Below are 20,283 nucleotides of genomic sequence, written 5' to 3' on the forward strand. Positions count from 1 at the left end.
CCGTCCAATGTGCCTACATGTACTCACTTCTTCTTTTTTTATTTTTAAGAAGTTAATTAGGTTGGGCGTGGTGGCTCACGCCTGTAAACCCAGCACTTTGGGAGGCCGAGGTGGGCGGATCATGAGGTCAGGAGATCGAGACCATCCTGGCTAACACGGTAAAACCCCATCTCTACTAAAAATACAAAAAATTAGCCGGACGTGGTGGCAGGCACCTGTAGTCCAAGCTACTCGGGAGGCTGAGGAAGGAGAATGGCTTGAACCCGGGAGGCGGAGCTTGCAATGAACCGAGATTGTGCCACTGTACTCCAGCCTGGGGAACAGAGCGAGACTCCATCTCAAAAAAATAAAAATAAAAATAAATAAATAAAAAAAGTTAATTAATATACATTTTTTGGATTAAAGACAGGGTCTTGCTGTGTTGCCCAGGCTGGTCTCGACCTCCTGGGCTCAAGTGATCTTCTCACCTTGGCCTCCCAAAGTTCTGGGATTACAGGTGTGGGCCACCGTGCCTGGCCCTTTTTTCTTTCTTTTTTTTTTTTGACTCAAAGTTTCACTCTGTCACCCAGGCTGGAGTATAGTGGTGCGATCTCAGCTCACTGCAACCTCCGCCTCCTGGGCTCAAGCGATTCTCCTGCTTCAGCCTCCCAAGTAGCTGGGATTACAGGTACATGCTACCATGCCTGGCTAATTTTTGTATTTTCAGTAGAGACGGGGTTTCACCATGTTGAGCAGTTTGGTCTCGAACTCCTGACCTCAAGTGATTCACCCGCCTTGGCCTCCCACAGTGCTGGGATTACAGACATGAGCCACCGTGCCCAGCCTTCTTTCCTTTTTAAGGCTGAATAATATTCCATGTATGGACTGACCACATTTTGTGGTTTATTCATTCTCTGTGAATGGACACGTGGGTTACCTCCACCTTTTGCTGTTGTGAATCGTGTTGCTGTGAAAGTGGGTGTGCAAATGTCTCTTCAAGACCCTGCTTCTAATTCCTTGGCGTGTACCCAGAAGTGGAATTTCTGGTTATATGGTAATTCTATGTTTAACTTTTTGAGGCCCTGCAGGCTATTTTTCTTTTTTAATGAAATGGGGTCTTGCTATGTTGCCCAGGCTGGACTTGAACTCCTGGGCTCAAGGATTCTCCAATCTTGGCCTCCCAAGCAGCCAGGACTGCAGGTGCGTGCCACCATGCCTGGCTCCTGCAGGCGTTTGAAGGTGCTCTGATAACAGGTGTCCCCTTGTGCATCATTTTCTCCAGGCCAAGACTGTGTGGATAGTCCCTGGGGAGCCTCTGGAGCAGCGGAGCCTCCTTCTCTCTCCATGGTGGGGGACCAAGGGACAGAGCTGACCTGCTGGCTTTCTCCCACCTCCCTGCTCTGGTAGTTTCCTTCGAGTGGTGGCTGCAGGAACGCAGTGGAGTTCCAGTGACCCCTCAGAAGCCCACTGCTTGGCGACACAGCTTGCCCACATCCTTGCCGGCCTCACACAGACCCCTCTGTCTGGTGCCAGGACGGTTCTGTTCTGAATCTATCTCCCGCGCCAGAGGAGTCTAGCCGAGACCAGCCAGATGACAGGAAGGACCTGCCATGGGGAGCCCAGTTTGAGCTACCTCCAGTGCTCCTGGAGAGGGACAGGTAGGTGGGCTTCCTCCTCTCCCACGCAAGGGTGTCACCAAGCCTCCTTCCTGCTGCCCTGCTTCCCAGGCCAGGTTGGGGGGACGGGGCGCTGGAGGCAGGCGTGAATCCCAAGTCTCGGGCCAGCTAAGAGCCCATTTCCTCTTTCACGAAGTGCATCGAATCGCCCCTTCCTCACAGGATTGTCTGAGAATAAGAACCACTTCGTTGGAGCTGCTCACAGCATGGGGCAGCCCTGAGCCTGGGGAGTTTGCTGCCAGAAATGCCCTTCCCATTTTATATGTATCTTAAAAAAAAAATTTTTTTTTTTTTTTTTTTTTTCGAGACAGAGTCTCGCTCTCTCACCCAGGCTGGAGTGAAGTGGCGCGATCTCGGCTCACTGCAAGCTCTGCCTCCCGGGTTCACGCCATTCTCCTGCCTCAGTCTCCCGAGTAGCTGGGACTACAGGTGTCTGCTACCAGGCCCGGTTAATTTTCTTTTTTCTTTTTTTTTTTTTGAGACAGAGTCTTGCTCTATTGCCCAGGCTGGAGTGCCGTGGTTCAATCTCATCTCTCTGCAACCTCTGCCTCCTGGATTCAAGAAATTCTGCCTCAGCCTCCTGAGTAGCTGGGATTACAGGCGTGTACCACCACGCCTGGCTAATTTTTGTATTTTTAGTAGACGGGGTTTCACCATGTTGGTCAGGCTGGTCTCAAACTCCTGACCTCGTGATCCACCCGCCTTGGCCTCCCAAAGTGCTGGGATTACAGGCATGAGCCACTGCACCTGGCCTTTTTTTGTATTTTTGGTAGAGATGGGGTTTCACCGTGTTAGCCAGGATGGTCTCGATCTCCTGACCTTGTGATCCACCCGCCTCGGCCTCCCAAAGTGCTGGGATTACAGGCATGAGCCACCGTGCCCGGCCTAAAAAATTTTTATTTATGTATTTATTTATTTTTGAGATGGAGTCTTGCTCCTTCGCCCAGGCTGGAGTGCAGTGGCATGATCTCGGCTCACTACAACCTCTGCCTCCTGTGTTCAAGCAATTCTCCTGCCTCAGCCTCCCACATAGCTGAGATTACAGGTGCCTGCCATCATGCCAGGCTAATTTTTTTTGTATTTTTGGTAGAGACAGGATTTCGCCATGTTGGCCAGGCTGGTCCTGAACTCCTGACCTCAAGTGATCTGCCTGCCTTGGCCTCCCAGAGTGCTGGGGTTACCGGCATGAGCCACCGCACCCAGCCTTGCTTGCCTATTTAAAGTAAAATACAAACATCATGGCATTTCACCCCCACATGCTTAGTAGGCCGTTCCAAAACAGGGACATTTCCCTCCAAAACCACAGTGTGGTTATCATTCCCAGCCAAATGAGCAGAGCTTCCTCAGTATCCTCTGGCATCTCGCTTATTGCTACATTTCCCAGTTTTCCCCCAGATACCTTTTGTGGCTGGTGTGTTCACCCCAGGAGGCAGTGAAGGCTGCACATGGGCTGCAGCGCCCAGGTCTAACCCGTCCCCTCCGCAGTGTAGTGAAAACCCCAGGCTCGATGCAGAGGACAGGGCGGCTCCCTTAGTGTGTGTGTACATGCATGCATGCTAGTGCCCACACCTGTGTGTGAGTTTGTGCATTTCTGTGTGTGCACATATTGTGTGCATGTGTTATAGGTGCACATGCATTTGTACACATGTGTATTTCTGTGTGCGTGTGTTTTTGTGAGTGCATGATTGTTATTTGTGTGTGTGTGCACAAGCATGTCTATGTGTACACATGCCTTTGTGTGTATGCATGCATGTACCTGTGTGCATATGGGTGTAAAAACAGTGCCCCATCCCCCTGATCAGAACCAGATGCCACTCCCACCTCCTCCCATGCCCTGGGCTGCCTTCCTGCTCTTGGCCTGCAGCTGCCTGTGAACTTGCAGCTTGGCCATGGATTCGAGAAGACACGTGTCAACCTCACTCTGAGAAAAAGAAGCACAGACATGGGACTACTTGTAGGGCCATGCGAGTGAACCCAGGGCCCTCCAAACTCTGATCTAGAGAGGAGGCATGCTTCCCCCTCGCCTCTCCTGGAGCCATCCCTGCAGCAGCAGCAGAGACTGTGGTGAGACAGTGGGCTGAGCTACCTCCAAGCTGCAAGCTGGAATGGTGGGTCCAAGCCCCGGCAGCAGGACAGGTGAGGTCCAGCCAAGCTGTCCCTCTGGGGCAGGGCCTGCCAGCTCCCAGAACATTACCGAGTTCACCAACCAGGAAGCCACCCCGAGCCTCAGTGCCCAGGCTTTTTACTGGGTTCCATGACATAGGAAGGAATGGTTATGCTGGGGACTGGATCTCCAGCCATCCTTGCCTGCCTGGAAGAGGTTGGGCCACCCAAGGTTCCCACCCTCTAGTCACTTGCTTGGTCTTTCTGGTGACTAGCTCCTTCTGATGCTATCTAGGAGCCCACCCAGTAGCAGAGCAAAGATATTCCTATCACTCAGGGCAGCTAAGGCTTTTTGAAGGTCTGAGCCAGGAACTAGGGACAGAGACCAGACCCCCAGAGAGGTCTGTGCTGCTGACCTGTCTGCGGCAGTCTCTTCCTGCTCGTCTCCCTCCTATCTTCTTCATGGAGCTGGCAGCTGTGGTCTGTACATTGTCCTTTGGGTTCTTCGATGTGTGTCTCTCCTGGTAGATGTGGAGTGTTAGGGCAGGGGCCATGTCTGCTAAGAAGGATGCACACCTGGCTCTCGGTATGGGGTCTGGCTGTCAGGGACCAGCATGTATTTGTTGGATGAATGAGCCAGTTTGGTCTCAAATCACCAAAGCGTGGCAAAGGCCACTTGCTCTGACACGATGCGTGGGCCACGGAGGCCCAGGCTCTGTCTTCTCTCTGGCTGCGATGAAGGATGCAGGCCCTAGGCAGCTGACCCTGCTGGTGCTGATGCTTCTGCGTTTGATCCACAGCGAGGGTTACAGGTCGTCGAAAGCCACACCGTCAAGAAAACCTGGAAAGCCAGACTCTCTTCTCCCTGTGCCCTCCGTCCGCATCCTGCTAACTCTGCCAATTCACGAGGTTGGTGTGTGGCCCTGACCAGGGGCCTGGGCTCTGGGGAGGCCACCCCCTTTCCCATCAGGGTCATGGATGTCAGCATCAGTGCCACACGGGGCCACGGGAGAGCAGGAGAGAAGCTTCCGGAAGGAGGGGACTCTCCTTCAGCAACCAGCTCAATGGTAGTGGCTGCTCACTGAGCCTGGCCCTAAGTTAATTGCCTTTTTTTTTTTTTTTTTTTTTGAGACAGGAGTTTCGTTCTTGTCTCCCAGGCTGGAGTGCAGTGGCGCGATCTCGGCCCACTGCAACCTCCGCCTCCTGGGTTCAAGCGATTCTCCTGCCTCAGCCTCCTGAGTAGCTGGGATTACAGGTGCCCGCCACCATGCCCGGCTAGTTTTTGTATTTTTAGTAGAGACAAGGTTTTGCCATGTTGGCCAGGCTGGTCTCGAACTCCTGACCTCAGGTGATCCTCCCACCTCGGCCTCCCAAAGTGCTGGGCTTACAGGCGTGAGTCACTGCACCTGGCCCCAAGTTAGTGTCTTAATCACTGCGTTAGCTTCCTGGGGCTGCCAAAAGGGAATGTGACAATCTGGGTGCCTGAACAACAGACGTGTTTTCCTGCAGTCCTGGAGGCTGAGAGTCCGAGACCATGGCATGGACAGGGCCTCGCTCCCTCCGGAGGCTCCAGGGGAAGATCCCTCCCTGTCTCTTACAGCTCCTGGTGGCTGCAGGCATTCCTGGCTCGTGGCTGCACCGCTCCAATGTCTGCCCTTGTTATCACGTGACCTTCTCTCTGTACCCCTCCTCTTCTTGCAAGGACACCTGTCATTAGGTTTAGGGCCCACTGTAAACCCAGGATGACGTCATCCTGAGATCCTTAACTAACTGCATCTGCAAAGATCCTGTTTCCAAATAAGGTCCCTGCTGCTGCTGTAGGGATGGCTTTAGGAGAGGCGAGGGGGAAGCATGCCTCCTCTCTATTTGTAGTAGAGACGAGGTTTCACCATGTTGGCCAGGCTGGTCTCAAACTCCTGACTTCAGGTGATCCACCCGCCTTGGCCCCCCACAGTGCTGGGATTACAGGCGTGAGCCACCATGCCTGGCCATCTTTGCACCCATTTTTTGAGTAGATCAGTGTAGCCTGTCTCATGGCAAGCAAGAAGTCGTCCCTTTCTTGGGGTGGGGAGGAGCAGGAGATGGGGACCGAATGTGAGAACCTCTCTGTCAGGTGGGTGGGCCTGGGGAGACGGAGAAGGCTGTGGATATTGATGCTGTAATTCTGGCCTTTTCGCATGAACTGTTATCAGGGAGCGGCCGCTACTCACTCCTCCTAAGCGGGCAGGTGGGGGACGTGTCCAGCCACCAGCACATGACCACCATGCTGATGACGCCCCATCCCACTGGGGAGGCTGCTCCGCCTCTGCGGAAGTGCCGGGGATTTTGTGCCCCCTGGGAGAAGCCCCTGCTGTGACCTTGGGAGACCCCCCGCTCCATGCTTGGGTGAGGACGACCCTGAGGCCTGAGCTTAAACGCCATGACCAGGGCAGGAACAGGCTCAACCACCCACCTGGGAGGGGCGGGGACACAGGAGCAGGGGGCGCTGCAGGGCCAGGCAGGACCTGCTCAGGGGCCACTGTGAGGGTGGGTCATACAATAGGGCTGCCCCTGCAGGCCTTGGGGGAGTGTCCTCTGCTGAGATGGAGAATGTCCAGGCCAGAGAAGCGGCAGTGCTGCCTCCAGGGTGGGTGGGTTCTCCCTGATGGCAGCCCCCCAGGAAATGTCTCAATCACCAGGCTGAGGTCCAGGGGACCTGGCCGGAGAACTTCCCAGTGCAGCAAGAGTGCACCTCAAGGTCACCCCATCCTGTCCACAGGGACTGTGCCTGTCTCTTCAGCCACCCTGGTCCTTCTTTTGCCCTTGTCCTGCCGGCACCTGTCATCTGACCCTGTCAGATCAGCCCAAACTCTTGTCCCCCTGCCACGGTCCATCTCCCCTAATAAACGACTTGCCTGGAGTCATTGTCTTGCTGCTGCTACTGGTGACCTCACCTGGGACCATGGTGACAGCCCAGTGGCATCTGATTTCCTGCAGAAGCCGAGTGCCCTGAGTGTGAAGAGTCTGGTCTCCAAGCTGTACCCCTCGGGCCTGAAGCCAAGCACCTCGAGGCTGGCTGGGGAGGCTGGTGGCCCAGCCCCGAGTGCTCAGGCCCTCCAGGAGATGGCCAAGGGCACCAAGAGCATCGCCCTCATCACAGCCACTCGGCGCTCCAAGGCACACGACCGGGAGGGCAGCAGCGGCCGCTCCTCCCGCCACCTCCTGGAGGAAACGGCCCTGGACTCCAGGGACCCGAAGTCAAGCACCACCCCAGACCCCAGCCTGGCAGACAGAAGGTGGCCCCATGCTGGCCCGTGCAGGGACCGCTCCATGGAGAGGAAGGCCAGGAAGAAGCAGTCACCCTCCCTCCCTGGGAGCGTGCAGCTGGTGGGTGGACGTCGGCCTGGACACTCCTTGCCCGATCCCAGGGCTGTAGCTGGAGGAGGAGGACGGAGTGGAGAGCAGGGATTTGCACGAAGTTCTGGGGAAACAGCCTCCATCCCACACCATCCTTCTTACGTCACATTTCTCAAGCTTCCCTCTAATGTTAAGCCATATGTATATATATTTTATGTAGTTATAATCCCAGTGAAATTACAGTTTCGTGATTTCTGTTTTTTTTTTTTTTTTTTTTTTAGAGAGACAAGGTCTCTACTAAAAATACAAAAAAATTAGCCAGGTATGGTGGTGGACACCCGTAGGCCCAGCTACTTGGGAGGCTGAGGCAGGAGAATCGCTTGAACCTGGGAGGTGGAGGTTGCAGCGAGCTGAGATCACACCACTGCATTCTAACCTGAGTCACAGAGCAAGACTCTGTCTCAAAAAAAAAAAGGGGGGGGGATATTACTTGGTTCCAAAGTATGGTGGGTCAATAAGGTGAGAGCTGGTTTGTTGGGGAATAAGTGCTAGCACCTCGGAAGAGCCGACACTTCAGTTCAAGTCTAAAGGCAGGAAAAGGTGATGTTCCAGCTGGGAGGCTGTCAGGCAGGATTCCTCTCTTGTTAGAGGGAAGGTCAGCCTTTCTATTCTCTTCAACTGATTGGACAAGGCCCACCCGCGCATTACAGAGGGCTTTACTCAGCCTGTTTTATTTATTTATTTTATTTATACTTTTAGACACAGTTTCATTCTTGTTGTCCAGGCTGGAGTGCAGTGGCGTGATCTCGGCTCACTGCAACCTCCACCTCCCTGGTTCAAGTGATTCTCTTGCTTCAGCCTCCCAAGTAGCTAGAACTACAGGTGCAGGCTACCACGCCCGGCTAATTTTTGTATTTTTAGTAGAGATGGGGTTTCACCATGTTGACCAGGCTGGTCTTGAACTCCTGACCTCAAGTGATCTGCCCACCTCTGCCTCCTAAAGTACTGGGGTTGCAGGCATGAGCCACCACGCCTGGCCTTAGCCTGTTTTAAATGTGAATCTCATCCAGAAATAACACCCAGAGTAATGTGTAGCTAAATATCTGGGCACCTTGTCAGGCTGACACGTGTAATTAACCATCACACATGTTGGTTAACCATCACACGTGTAATTAACCATCACACAGTTTAGATGAGAACTGCCTCCATTGTAGGGAGGAGGGTGACAAAGGAAAGGGGAGGAGGACAAACAGCCAGGAACAATCATTCATTTATTCATTCATTCATTGGGGGATGAAGGAAAAGGAGAGCAGTGATTCTGTTTGTTATGCTCATGGAGGTGCCTCGTGCTTGTAGCAGTGTGGTACAGAGTAGGCATTTAATCAGTGGACTTTAGCTCCAAGCGACCTTGATGCCCAATCCCGTCACCACCCATTCCTCACCCCCGCCCTGCTGTATGATTTTCCCCACAGGCGAGGGAGAAGCTGCCATCCCCCTGCAGGGAGCATTCGGTGGAGGGTCAGCCGCCCCCAGCACTCCTTCGGCCGTCAAAGTCATCAGGAAAGAGCTTTTTCCCTGCTGTCCCTGCGGCCTCCAAGATAAAACCCAGCCTCAGTTTCCACGCAGGTACAGGATCATGAAAGAAAACAGCACATTGGTTTTCTTCCTGTATCTTAAGTCTCTCTCCCTCCTTTGGAATGTACATCTCGAGAGAGTATGACAGTTTGGGCTGTTATCAGTTGTCTGCTCCTTGGCGTGAGTGAGTTTCAGGTTTTCTTTTTCTTTTTTTTTTTTTTTTTTGAGACGGAGTCTCACTCTGTCACCCAGGCTGGAGTGCAGTGGCGCGATCTCAGCTCACTGCAAGCTCTACCTCCCGGGTTCATGCCATTCTCTTGCCTCAGCCTCTCGAGTAGCTGGGACTACAGGCGCCCGCCACCACGCCTGGCTAATTTTTTGTACTTTTTTAGTAGAGACGGGGTTTCACCGTGTTAGCCAGGATGGTCTCGATCTCCTGACCTCGTGATCCGCCCACCTCAGCCTCCCAAAGTGCTGGGATTACAGGCGTGAGCCACCGCGCCCAGCCGAGTTTCAGGTTTTCTTAGGGCAGTGAGTGAGCCAAGGCCAGTGGCTTTGGGAAAAGAATTATTGGCAGGGTGTTCAGTTTTGCTTCTGGTCTGTCCAGCGTCTCAATAGAGGTTAAAATAATGATGAACACTGGGCATACACAGTAGGCTGCCCTTATGCCAGCCGTACCCCAGCCCCTGGGGCTTCTTCAAAGGTTTGAGACCCAGCTCCTGGAGCTGCTGTTATTCCAAAGAGAATATATGTTGGTTGTGAAAATCTTGCAACATAGATTAAAATTACAAATAAGAAGAAACCACTTTTAGACCCCACCATCCAGAAATAGTGGTTGTGAGGGCCGGGCGCAGTGGCTCATGCCTGTAATCTCAGCACTTTGGGAGGCCGAGGCTGGTGGATCACCTGAGGTCAGGAGTTCAAGAGCAGCCTGGCTAACACGGTGAAACCCCGTCCCTACTAAAAATAGAAAAAATTAGCCAGGCATGGTGGCGGGCGCCTGTAGTCCCAGCTACTCAGGAGGGTGAGGCAGGAGAATGGCGTGAACCCGGGAGGCGGAGCTTGCAGTGAGCCGAGATCATGGCACTGCACTCCAGCCTGGGTGACAGAGTGAGACTCCGTCTCAAAAAAAAAAAAAAAAAAAAAAAAAGGGTGGTTGTGAGATGACTTCCTCACCATGGAGGGACAGTGGCGTGAACATCTGCTCCCCACCCCACTGTGGGATATTAGCACTCCGATCTGTTGCTGCGGGTCTGATCTGTCACTGCGGGGTATTAGCGCTCCGATCTGTCGATCAGTCCCTGCGGGGTATCGGCGCTCTGATCTGTCGCTTTGGGATATTGGTGCTCTGATCTGTCGCTGTGCTGAAAGCAGATTCATGGGTGTCAGTGCTCCTTGAAGGGTGTCCACCAACTGTTCCCAACTTGCACCAAGGGAAGCATAGAAGTTGAGAAGACCTATGTGGCAATTTGATGGTGCCACAATTGGTGATCAATGGCCTAGATTCTGTATTTTTATTTTTATTTTATTTTATTATTATTATTTTTGAGATGGAGTTTCACTCTTGTTGTCCAGGCTGGAGTGCAATGGTACGATCTCAGCTTACTGCAGCCTCCACTTCCCGGGTGCAAGTGATTCTCCTGCCTCAGCCTCCTGAGTAGCTGGGATTACAGGTGCCCGCCACCATGCCTGGATAATTTTTGTATTTTTAGTAGAGATGGAGTTTCACCATGTTGGCCAGGCTGGGTCTAACTCCTGGCCTCAAGCGATCCACCCACCTTGGCCTCCCAAAGTGCTGAGATTACAAGAGTGAGCCACTGCTCCCGGCCCTTCTTCTGTTTAAGGGTGATGTCTGATTAAATTTTGTTCAATAAACCCAGAAAATCATCTTTATTGCCATGTAACAGCCAGATGAAAGAAGAAAGAAGGAAAGGAAGGGCATAGCTGCTGCTAGAGAAGGGAAAAAGACCCAAGAGCTGAGGGTAAGGTAGTGTCAGAGGCATCCTAACCAGAGTGACGCCATCTTTAATAAAGGCCCGACAAAGCCAAACCTGCTGGTGACATTCCCAGGGGGTTGGGCCCTTTCAGTCCTAAGATGTTTATGGTCGAGGGAACAAGTTAATGATGTTAACTAACTTAATAAAGATCCAGAACTCATGGAAATGACCAGTGCTTTAAGAACAAAAATTATCTTTAGTTTAAGAATAGGTTTTTGCTTTAAAAATAATAGGACACTCTTAAATTCTTACTGAAATCAATAGTAATGTAGGAAAGTAACAATACTAATAGCCAGTCACAAGCTGATCACAAGCCTTTGAAATAAAGTATACTATTCCTTATTTTTATTTTTAATTATTTTTTGAGACAGGGTCTTGCTCTGTCGCCCAGGCTGGAGTGCAGTGGTGCAGTCACGGCTCACTGCTGTCTTGCCTTCCCTAGCTTAAGGGATCTTCCCACCTCAGCCTCCCCAGTAGCTGGGGTGTGTGACACCACGCCAGACTAATTTTGATATTTTTTGTAGAGATGGGATTTTGCTGTGTTGCCCAGGCTGGTCTTGAACTCCTGGGCTCAAGCAATTGTCCTGCCTCAGCCTCCCAAAGTGCTGGGATTACAGGCGTTAAGCCACTGCGCCCAGCCCCACCACTTGCTTTCTGAGGATGTCGTACTCTGTAATAGAGTTGTCTCTAATAACCATTTATTTTATTATTTATTTATTTATTTATTTTGAGACAGAGTCTCACTTTGTCACCCAGGCTGGAATGCAGTGGCACGATCTCAGCTCACTGCAACCTGTGCTTACCAGATTCAGGTGACTCTTCTGCCTCAGCCTCTCAAGTAGCTGGGATTACAGGGGCATGCCACCATGCCCAGCTAATTTTTGCATTTTTTAGTAGAGATGGGATTTCACCATGTTGGCCAGGCTGGTCTTGAACTCCTGACTTCAGGTGATCCGCTTACCTCAGTTTCCCAGAGTGCTGAGATTACAGGCTTGAGCCACCACACCCGGCCATAAACTATCTTAACTGCGGTATCCTTTTTGATTCGCCCTGAATTATTTCCTGGACAAGATCCAAGAACCTGCTCTTGGGGTCTGGGACAAGACCCCTTTTCTGGGGACAGTAGAGGTTCCAGAAAGGACAAAGGACAGTAGCTCACATAAAAAATAATCCCCTCCCACGGCTGTGGGGAGCACACATGAAGTAGCTTAAGTAAAAAGCCTAGCTTTCGGTAGGTACTCAATCTGTTGTAGGTATTATCCATTATTTAGTTTTATTCCCATGATTCACTGGGTAGTCCCTAAAAATCGTCACCTTCTCTTGCCTCCGGTCTCACTGTTTAGATGAGAACACTCTCCATGTGCGTGAAGTCAGCTTCACCTTCCCCAGCGCCATGTGGCAGAGCAGTGCAAGCCCAAGCAGGGTGCCTCTCCTGGCCCCGGACATCGGAGGTCAGTGCCTGTCTCCTCCCACCCCTGAGTGATCCTGTAGCTCCCACGCTGCTGGCTTCTGGGATTCTCAAGCTGACCTCCATGGGGAGGAGTCAGGGGAGGGATAGCAGTACACATGCACATCAGCTCCCCCACCACCAGGGCCCCCATCTGTCAGGGGAGGGATAGCAGTACACGTACACATCAGCTCCCCCACCACCAGGGCCCTTATCTGTCAAGGGAGGGATAGCAGTACCCGTGCACATCTGCTCCCCACCAACAGCACAGCACTTCACAGTTCTGCATCTCAAGGCTCAATAGGCACATGTGGCCAGTGCCTACTGCAGTGGACAGCAAAGCTCTGGAACATGGCCAGTCCTGGGCATTAACTTTAATTAATTAATTTAATTAATTAATTTTTGAGACAGTCTCACTCCATCACCCAGGCTGGAGTGCAGTGGCGTGATCTCGGCTCACTGCAACCTCTGCCTCCTGGGTTGAAGCAATTCTCATGCCTCAGCCTCCTGAGTAGCTGGGATTACAGGCATGCGCTACCATACCCGGCTAATTTTTATATTTTTAGGAGACGGGGTTTCACCATGTTACTCAGGCTGGTCTCGAACTCCTGACCTCAGGTGATCCACCTGCTTTGGCCTCCTGAAGTGCTGGGATTACAGGCGTGAGCCACTGCACCTGGCCTGGTCTTGGGCATTAACCTTAAAAATGAAAACATGGCCAGGCACCGTGGCTCATGCCTGTAATCCCAGCACTTTGGGAGGCAGAGGCAGGCAGATCACCTGAGGTCAGGAGTTGAAGACCAGCCTGGCCAACATGGGGAAACCCCATCTCTACTAAAATACAAAAATTAGCCAGGCGTTGTGGCACGCGCCTGTAATCCCAGCTACTCAGGAGGCTGAGGCAGGAGAATCGCTTGAGCCTGGGAGGCAGAGGTTGCAGTGAGCCGAGATCGTGCCAATGCACTCCAGCCTGGGCGACAGAGCTAGACTCTGTCTCAAAAAAAAAAAAAAAAAGAAAAGAAAACACAATGGTGTCAGTGTGGTAGAGCTGTTCTCCCCCTTCTCTTTTTCATCTCCTCTTGCCTTTTTGATTTTTTAATTTATTTTTATTTTTGTTTTTAGAGACAGGGTCACTCTGCTGCCCAGGCTGGAGTGCAGTAGTAAAATCATAACTCACTGCAGCCTGGAACTCCTGGGCCCAAGCGATCCTCCCCACTCAGCCTCCTCAGTAGCTGGGACCCCATGCCCAGGTCATTTTTTTTTTTTTTTTTTTTTTTTTTTTAGTTTTTGTAAAGGTGGGATCTTGCTATGTTGCCCAGGCTAGTCTCAAACTCCCAGCTCAAGCGATCCTGCTGCCTTGGTCTCCCAAAGTGCTGGGATTACAGGCGTGAGCCACTGTGCCCAGCACCCTCTTCTTTTCTTCTTCTTTCTATATCTTGAACCAAGAAGGCCGCTGATGTTTGCTAGGTATTTGCTAAATCCCAGCTACTGTTTAAATCATTTTAAGATCTGCGTTTCTGTCATCCTCATCGCAACCTGTGAGGCAGCTGTTCCGTGATTCCTTTCTGGAGATAGGAAACTCCTTCTGGAATCACTGGCACGATTTTTCACTTCCTGAACCAGCTGACAACCAAATCATTCAGGAAGGATGGGTATAAATCAGTAACAGGCTTCAAGACCAGTGGGAGGACTGGGCGCAGTGGCTCATGCCTATAATCCCAGCGCTTTGGGAGGCTGAGGCGGGCAGATCACCTGAGGTCAAGAGTTGGAGACCAGCCTAGCCAACATGGTGAAACCCCATCTCTACTAAAAATACAAGTTAACTGGATGTGGTGGTGGGTGCTTATAAATCCAGCTACTTAGGAGGCTGAAGCAGGAGAATGACTTGAACCCGGGAGGCAAGATCACACCACTGCGCTCCAGCCTGGGCAACAGAGTAAGACTCCGTCTCAAAAGAAAAAGACCACTGGGAGGGCTGGGCCCTTGTCGGAGGTCCTTCTAACTTCAGTTTCTCCTGCTGTACCTTTAACCCATTCCCTCATGTTACTGTTTCAGAAAAGGCTAAGAACTTCTCATTATTATGCCATTCCTTGAAGTATTCTTGGGGAAAGGGTCTCAGAAGTGTTTCCTAGCCACAACCTTGGGCTGGAAGCTTGCAGCCCAGAACACACTACACAACAGTCAATGGTGCATGGCCAGGTCTGATACCATGTCTTTAAACATGAGGGATGGGAAATGGTCCACAGGGATCCCCATCATGATCACATCTGGCTGGAGCTGCTGGGTGTGCCCACCACCTGGGGAAAGTGGCTTTAGGAGGGTCCTGGGAACAGGCCCAGCGTTACAAGAACAGCCGAGGCCAAGCTGGAATTGAAAGGGTGGCCTGGGCTCATGAGGTGAAGTCCCAGAGGGGGTCAGACCATGCCCCAGGGCCCGGGCAGGCTGGAGGAGCAAGGGGCCTTTGTGTGCTGAACAATGCATGTCGGAGGCTCAGGCCAGAGCCAGGGAGCCCCCACCAGACAGGGTGCCTGGCCAGGGTACCGCTGCTGGGGCGCTAGCTCCACTTGAGCCTGCCTCGGCCTCAGACTGAAGTCTTTTCACCCCTCTCCAGGGTCCACAGACAGTGGAGGCCAACGCCACAGCCCACTGAACCCTGGCCACCCCTACAGGTGCCAGGGCAGCAGCACCAAGAAGCCAAGAAGACCAAAATAGATGGTGGTGGCGTCAGGCAGCACTGGGCACGGGGAAGAGCAGAGCACCGGTCCCTGGCACAGGATCTCTTCTTAGCCCTGAAGCTGGATGTGCGAGATGGTGGACTCTCTTGGCAGGGACACTTTGGGGGCAGCACCCCCCAGCCCAGCTTCCCACAGCCCTTGTGCCAGAGCCAGTGGCTGCCTCCTTGCAGGAAAACAGCCGTGCGTGGAGTGTGGGGGCCCTTCCCAAGGGCCTTTTTGAGGTCACTCTCAATTGCAGATGCTTTTCCTGGGATGGCTCCACATCGTGATTTCTGCTCTGGGAGTATGCTGTCTGTGGCGGAGGGATGCTAGGCCACTGCCCACCCTTCAGGGTCACGCTGCAGAAGCTGCTGGGGACACCCACGTGGCCACAGGATGCAGGGTCAGGAGGAACTTGTCCCCTACCCTCACAAGCCTGGGCCAGCCTGCAGAGTGGCCCAGGTCCCTTCCCTGTGCCACACAGGCTCCTATGTAAGTGTGCACCAGGGAAAGACTAGACATTCTCCCATCCCCATCTCCCACCACGTTCCAGTGTCTCTCCCAGCACTCCAGGGATGCAGAGAGGAAAAGTTGCAAAGGGCTGCACACAGAATAGACTTGCAAAGCACGTGGAAACGGACACAAAAGCTGTGTGAACTAGGAAGCCATAGGTCGAGGTTCTAAGTGCATTAGGGCTGTACGCATTTCAGTGATTTTTTCAACATAGCAAAAAACAAAACAAGAAAAACCTATAGAAAAACTCTGAGCACCGTCCTGTGGAGACGTGTCATCACCTCGTCTGGTGTGATTCAGCACTTGCTCAGCTTTCAACCCAGAGCCCTCATCCCTTGCTCTCAGGGACCCCTTGTCTGGAGGCTGTGGGGAGGGGGTCAGAGCCACCTCCCTTGCAGCAGGAGACCCCTTCTGTGTTGGGCTGCGAAGCTGGCAGGAACAAGGAGGGCAACAGGGATGAGCTCTGTGGACTTTGGGTAGAGGCAGCGGCGCGGTCTCGTGGCTTGAGTGGGGAGTGGCCTTTGGCCCCGTGTGTGCCTGTCCCGCGGTGGGCACCCCATGCGTGTTATACAAACTGCAGAGCCGGATGTCACAGCAGCATCCCTGCTGTCTGGGAAGACGGGTTGGGGGCTTCCTTGAAGCTGTGTTGTCCTTCCGGGGTCTCCTGAGGAGTGGGGCTGGGACAGGTTCTTTATCTCTTGGGCTGTGCTCCCTGCTTTGCTGCGGAGCTGCTGGGGGCACCATTGATGCCCATCTCCTTCTCTTCAGGGAAAGCTGGGGGTGGGTTTGATTTTCTTTTCTTTTTTTTTTTTTTTTTTGAGATGGAATCTCACTCTGTTGCCCAGGCTCACTGCGACATCCACCTCCTGGCTTCAAACGATTCTCCTGCCTCAGCCTCCTGAGTAGCTGGGACCTCAGGCACATGCCACCATGCCCAGCAAAGTTTTTATATTTTTGGTAGAGATGGGGTTTTGCCTTGTTGCCCAGGCTGGTCTTGAACTCCTGAGCTCAAGTGATCCTCCTGCTTTGGCCTCTTAAATTGCTGGGATTATAGGCATGAGCCATTGCACCTGGCAGGGTTCGGTTTTCTTACATGGCCCCAGATCTCTGTTCCGAAGCCAGCCTGGGACTCAGGTCCCTTAGGTCTGGTGGGCCCAGACCCTGACGCTAAGATCCCCCTTAGAGGGCTAGGAGATGACTTTGAGAGGTTCATGTTGGCTGGTGTGGTGGGTCACACCTGTAATCCCAGCACTTTGGGAGGCCAAAGCAGGAAGATGGTTTGAGGCCAGGAGTTTGAGACCAGCCTGGGTAACATGGTAAAACCCCTGTCTCTACCAAAAATTTAAAAATTAGCCAGGCATAGTCCAGCTACTCAGGAGGCTGAGGTGGGAGGATCATTTGAGCCCGGGAGGTGGAGGTTGCAGTGAGCTGAGATTGTATCACTGCACTCCAGCCAGGGTGACAGAGCAAGACCCTCTCTCCAAAAAAAAAAAAAAAAAGCTCATGGACAAACATTTAAAATCTTTTTAATTTTAAAGACTATACATTCATTGTAATGTGTATTAAAAATATATAATGAAGCCATCAGACACTGAAGTTCATCAATAATATATTTTAAATGAGGCTAAACTTAAAAAATGAGTTTCTTCCTTTTTTCCTGTTTATTTATTTATTTATTTTGACTGCTACATTTTCCTTTATTTTGCTTGTAAGGAAAACCAGTCGACTAAGTTGTCCCAAAACTGTTAGTGTTCACTGATCAAGAAGGAAATGAGGTCAGAAGGCAAACTTTTCACTTCCTCTCAAACATATATTGTAAGTATCGGCCGGGCAGTGTGGCTCACGCCTGTAATCCCAGCACTTTGGGAGGCTGAGATGGGAGGATCACGAGGTCAGGAGATCGAGACTGTCCTGGCTAACATGGTGAAACCCCGGCTCTACTAAAACTACAAAAAATTAGCTGGACGTGGTGGTGTATGCCTGTAATCCTAGCTACTCGGGAGGCTGAGGCAGGAGAATCACTTGAACTGGGGAGTCAGAGGTTGCAGTGAGCCGGGATTGTACCACTGCACTCTAGCCTGGCAACAGAGAGAGACTGTCTCAAAAAAAAAAAAACCAAAAAATAAAAAACAAAAAAACAACATATATTGCAAGTATCACAGAGAATTGTAACAACACATGCAACACGGGCTGGTTTTCAACATACAGAGAGCCTGTGCGAGAAGAGTGAGTGCTGAAGATCTACAGAGCTCAGACTGGGAGCACTTCTACAGGAAGTCTGAATCTATCCACGCAGCTCTTTCCTCCCACAGTCCAGGCTCATCACTTATTTCTATTCCAAGGGGGCTTATCCATATGCAGAAATCCAGGCTGCTCCATATATATTAATACTTGGCCAGCTGTGTTTCATGAGGCATCTCCACGTGCCAAGCCCCGACTCAGATTCTGCACAGGAAGTTCCCGTTGCTGTCAAAGAACTCGGCCCCTCTGCACTACTTTGCTGCTGAAGTGACCTGGCTCCTCTGCCTTTAACTCCTCCAGCTTCTGCTCACTTGGCAACGCAGCATCGCCTGTTCTTCTGGTGCTCTCAGAATCACTGGAGTACTTCTGCAGCTCTCTCTGATGACCTAGGGGTGCAGCAGCAGGCACAAAGCTCTCCTCCTGGATTTCTTTATTTCTTCCCTTCCATCTCCTTAGTGTATTTGTCCTGTGAGAGTGACTCTATCATTTTCTTTTTTTTTTTTTTTTGAGACGGAGTCTCGCTGTGTTGCCCGGGCTGGAGTGCAGTGGCGCAATCTCAGCTCACTGCAAGCTCCGCCTCCCGGGTTCACGCCATTCTCCTGCCTCAGCCTCCCGAGTAGCTGGGACTACAGGCGCCTGCTACCACGCCCGGCTAATTTTTTGTATTTTTTTTTTTTTAGTAGAGACAGGGTTTCATCTTGTTAGCCAGGATGGTCTCAATCTCCTCACCTCGTGATTCGCCTGCCTGCTCACTGCATCCTGGACCTCCTGGGCTCGAGCAATCCTCCCACATCAGCCTCCTGAGTGGCTGGGGCTACAGGTGTGCTACCACATCTGGCTCATTTTTTCATTTTTATTTTTGTAGAGATAAGGTCTCACTCTATCCCCCAGGCTGGAGGGCAGTGGCATGGTCATAGCTCACCCCAGCCTTGAACTCTTGGGCTCAAGCAATCTCTCACCTCAGCCTCCCAAGTAGCTGGGTCTACAGGCATGCACCACAACATCTGGCTTTTTTTTTTTTTTTTTGAGACGGAGTTTCACTCTTGTCACCCAGGCTGGAGTGCAATGGCGTGATCTCAGCTCACTGCGACCTCTGCCTCCTGGCTTCAAGCTATTTTCTTGCCTCAGCCTCCAGAGTAGCTGGAATTACAGGCGTGCACCACCACACCCAGCTAATTTTTGTATTTTTAGTATAGATAGGGTTTCACCGTGTTAGCCAGGATGGTCTCGATCTCCAGACCTCATGATCCGCCCGCCTCGGCCTCCCAAAGTGCTGGGATTACGGGTGTGAACCACCGTGCCTGGCCTATTTTTTATTTTTGTTATTATTATTTTTGAGATGGAGTCTCACACTGTTGCCCAGGCTGGAGTGCAATGGCACGATCTTGGCTCACTGCAACCTCTGCCTCCCAGTTTCAAGCAATTTTCCTGCCTCAGCCTCCCGAGTAGCTGGGATTACAGACGCCTGCCACCATGCCCAGCTAATTTTTTGTATTTGTAGTAGAGACGGGGTTTCACTATGTTGGCCAGGCTGGTCTCGAACTCCTGACCTCAGGTGATCTGCCTGCTTCAGCCTCCCAAAGTGCTAGGATTACAGGTGTGAGCCACCACGCTCAGTCTCCTCTGGGTTCAAGACACGAACATCCAGTGGTCTCCTGACAAGTGTGATGTCCTGTGGGTGTCTCTAACTCAGCACATACAACACCAAGTTCACAAAGTTTGCTCCCCAAAACCGTTCTCCTCTGTGGTCTCCTATCTCTTATGTGGTACCACCACCCACTCCACTGGCTGCCCAGCAATCAGGGTATCACCCCAGCTCCTCTCCCTTCCTCCTTCAGCTGATCCCCACACCTGCCCTATCCATTCTAGCTGCTGTCTCCCCGCTATCTATCAGGTTGGTCCTCTTCCTGTACCACTGCATAAACCTAAGTCACCATCACTTCCACTGGGGCCACAGCAGCACCTGCAGCCCCTCTCTGGGCGCAAACCTGGTAGGTGCTAGCACTTTGCACATCTCTGTTCCATGCATGGCCATGGCAGTGAGACGGGCAATTATTTCAAGCATTATGCAGAGAAAGAAATGGAAGTAACGGCTTCAACGTCCAGCCCTGGGTTCCTACCACCTCCCTCTTACCTGACACTGCCCAAAAGAATGCAGTGAAGAAAGACAGGGGGGCCGGGCGCGGTGGCTCACGCCTGTAATCCCAGCACTTTGGGAGGCTGAGGCGGGTGGATCATGAGATCAGGAGATCGAGACCATCCTGGCTAACATGGTGAAACGCCGTCTCTACTAAAAAAACAAAAAAATTAGCCAGGCTTGGTGGCGGGCGCTTGTAGTCTCAGCTACCCGGGAGGCTGAGGCAGGAGAATGGCGTGAACCCGGGAGGTGGAGCTTGTAGTGAGCTGAGATGGCACCACTGCACTCCAGCCTGGGAACCAGAGTCTCACTCTGTCTCAAAAAAAAAAAAAAAAAAAAAAAAAAAGAAAGACAGGGATGGGGGTGGGGAGGAGTGAGCTCACAGTGAATCAGGAGGGCTCCTCAGTCCGTTCTCTTGGATTTATTTTATTATTTTATTTTATTTTATTATTTTATTTCATTTTATTGTTTTTGTACAGACAGGGCCTCACCTTGTTACCCAGGCTGGTCTGGAACTCCTGAGTGCAAATGATCCTCCTGCCTTGGCCTCCCAAAGTGCTGGGAT

General features: G+C 51.9%; 1 protein-coding gene across 1 annotated transcript in view; it reads left to right on the plus strand.

The window, feature by feature from the left end:
- LOC112131295 (kinesin-like protein KIF19) overlaps window positions 1-1,876 on the plus strand; it is a 38,233-nt gene extending 36,357 nt beyond the window's left edge. The window contains exons 14-15 of the mRNA XM_054545627.1: window positions 1,513-1,637; window positions 1,792-1,876. Coding sequence (XP_054401602.1) covers window positions 1,513-1,637; window positions 1,792-1,876 — 210 coding nt within the window. The remainder of the gene's footprint in view (window positions 1-1,512; window positions 1,638-1,791) is intronic.
- The last annotated feature ends 18,407 nt before the right edge of the window (window positions 1,877-20,283 follow it).

Source organism: Pongo abelii, chromosome 6, assembly GCF_028885655.2.
Source record: "Pongo abelii isolate AG06213 chromosome 6, NHGRI_mPonAbe1-v2.0_pri, whole genome shotgun sequence".
In the NCBI taxonomy this organism is placed as follows: Eukaryota; Metazoa; Chordata; class Mammalia; order Primates; family Hominidae; genus Pongo; species Pongo abelii.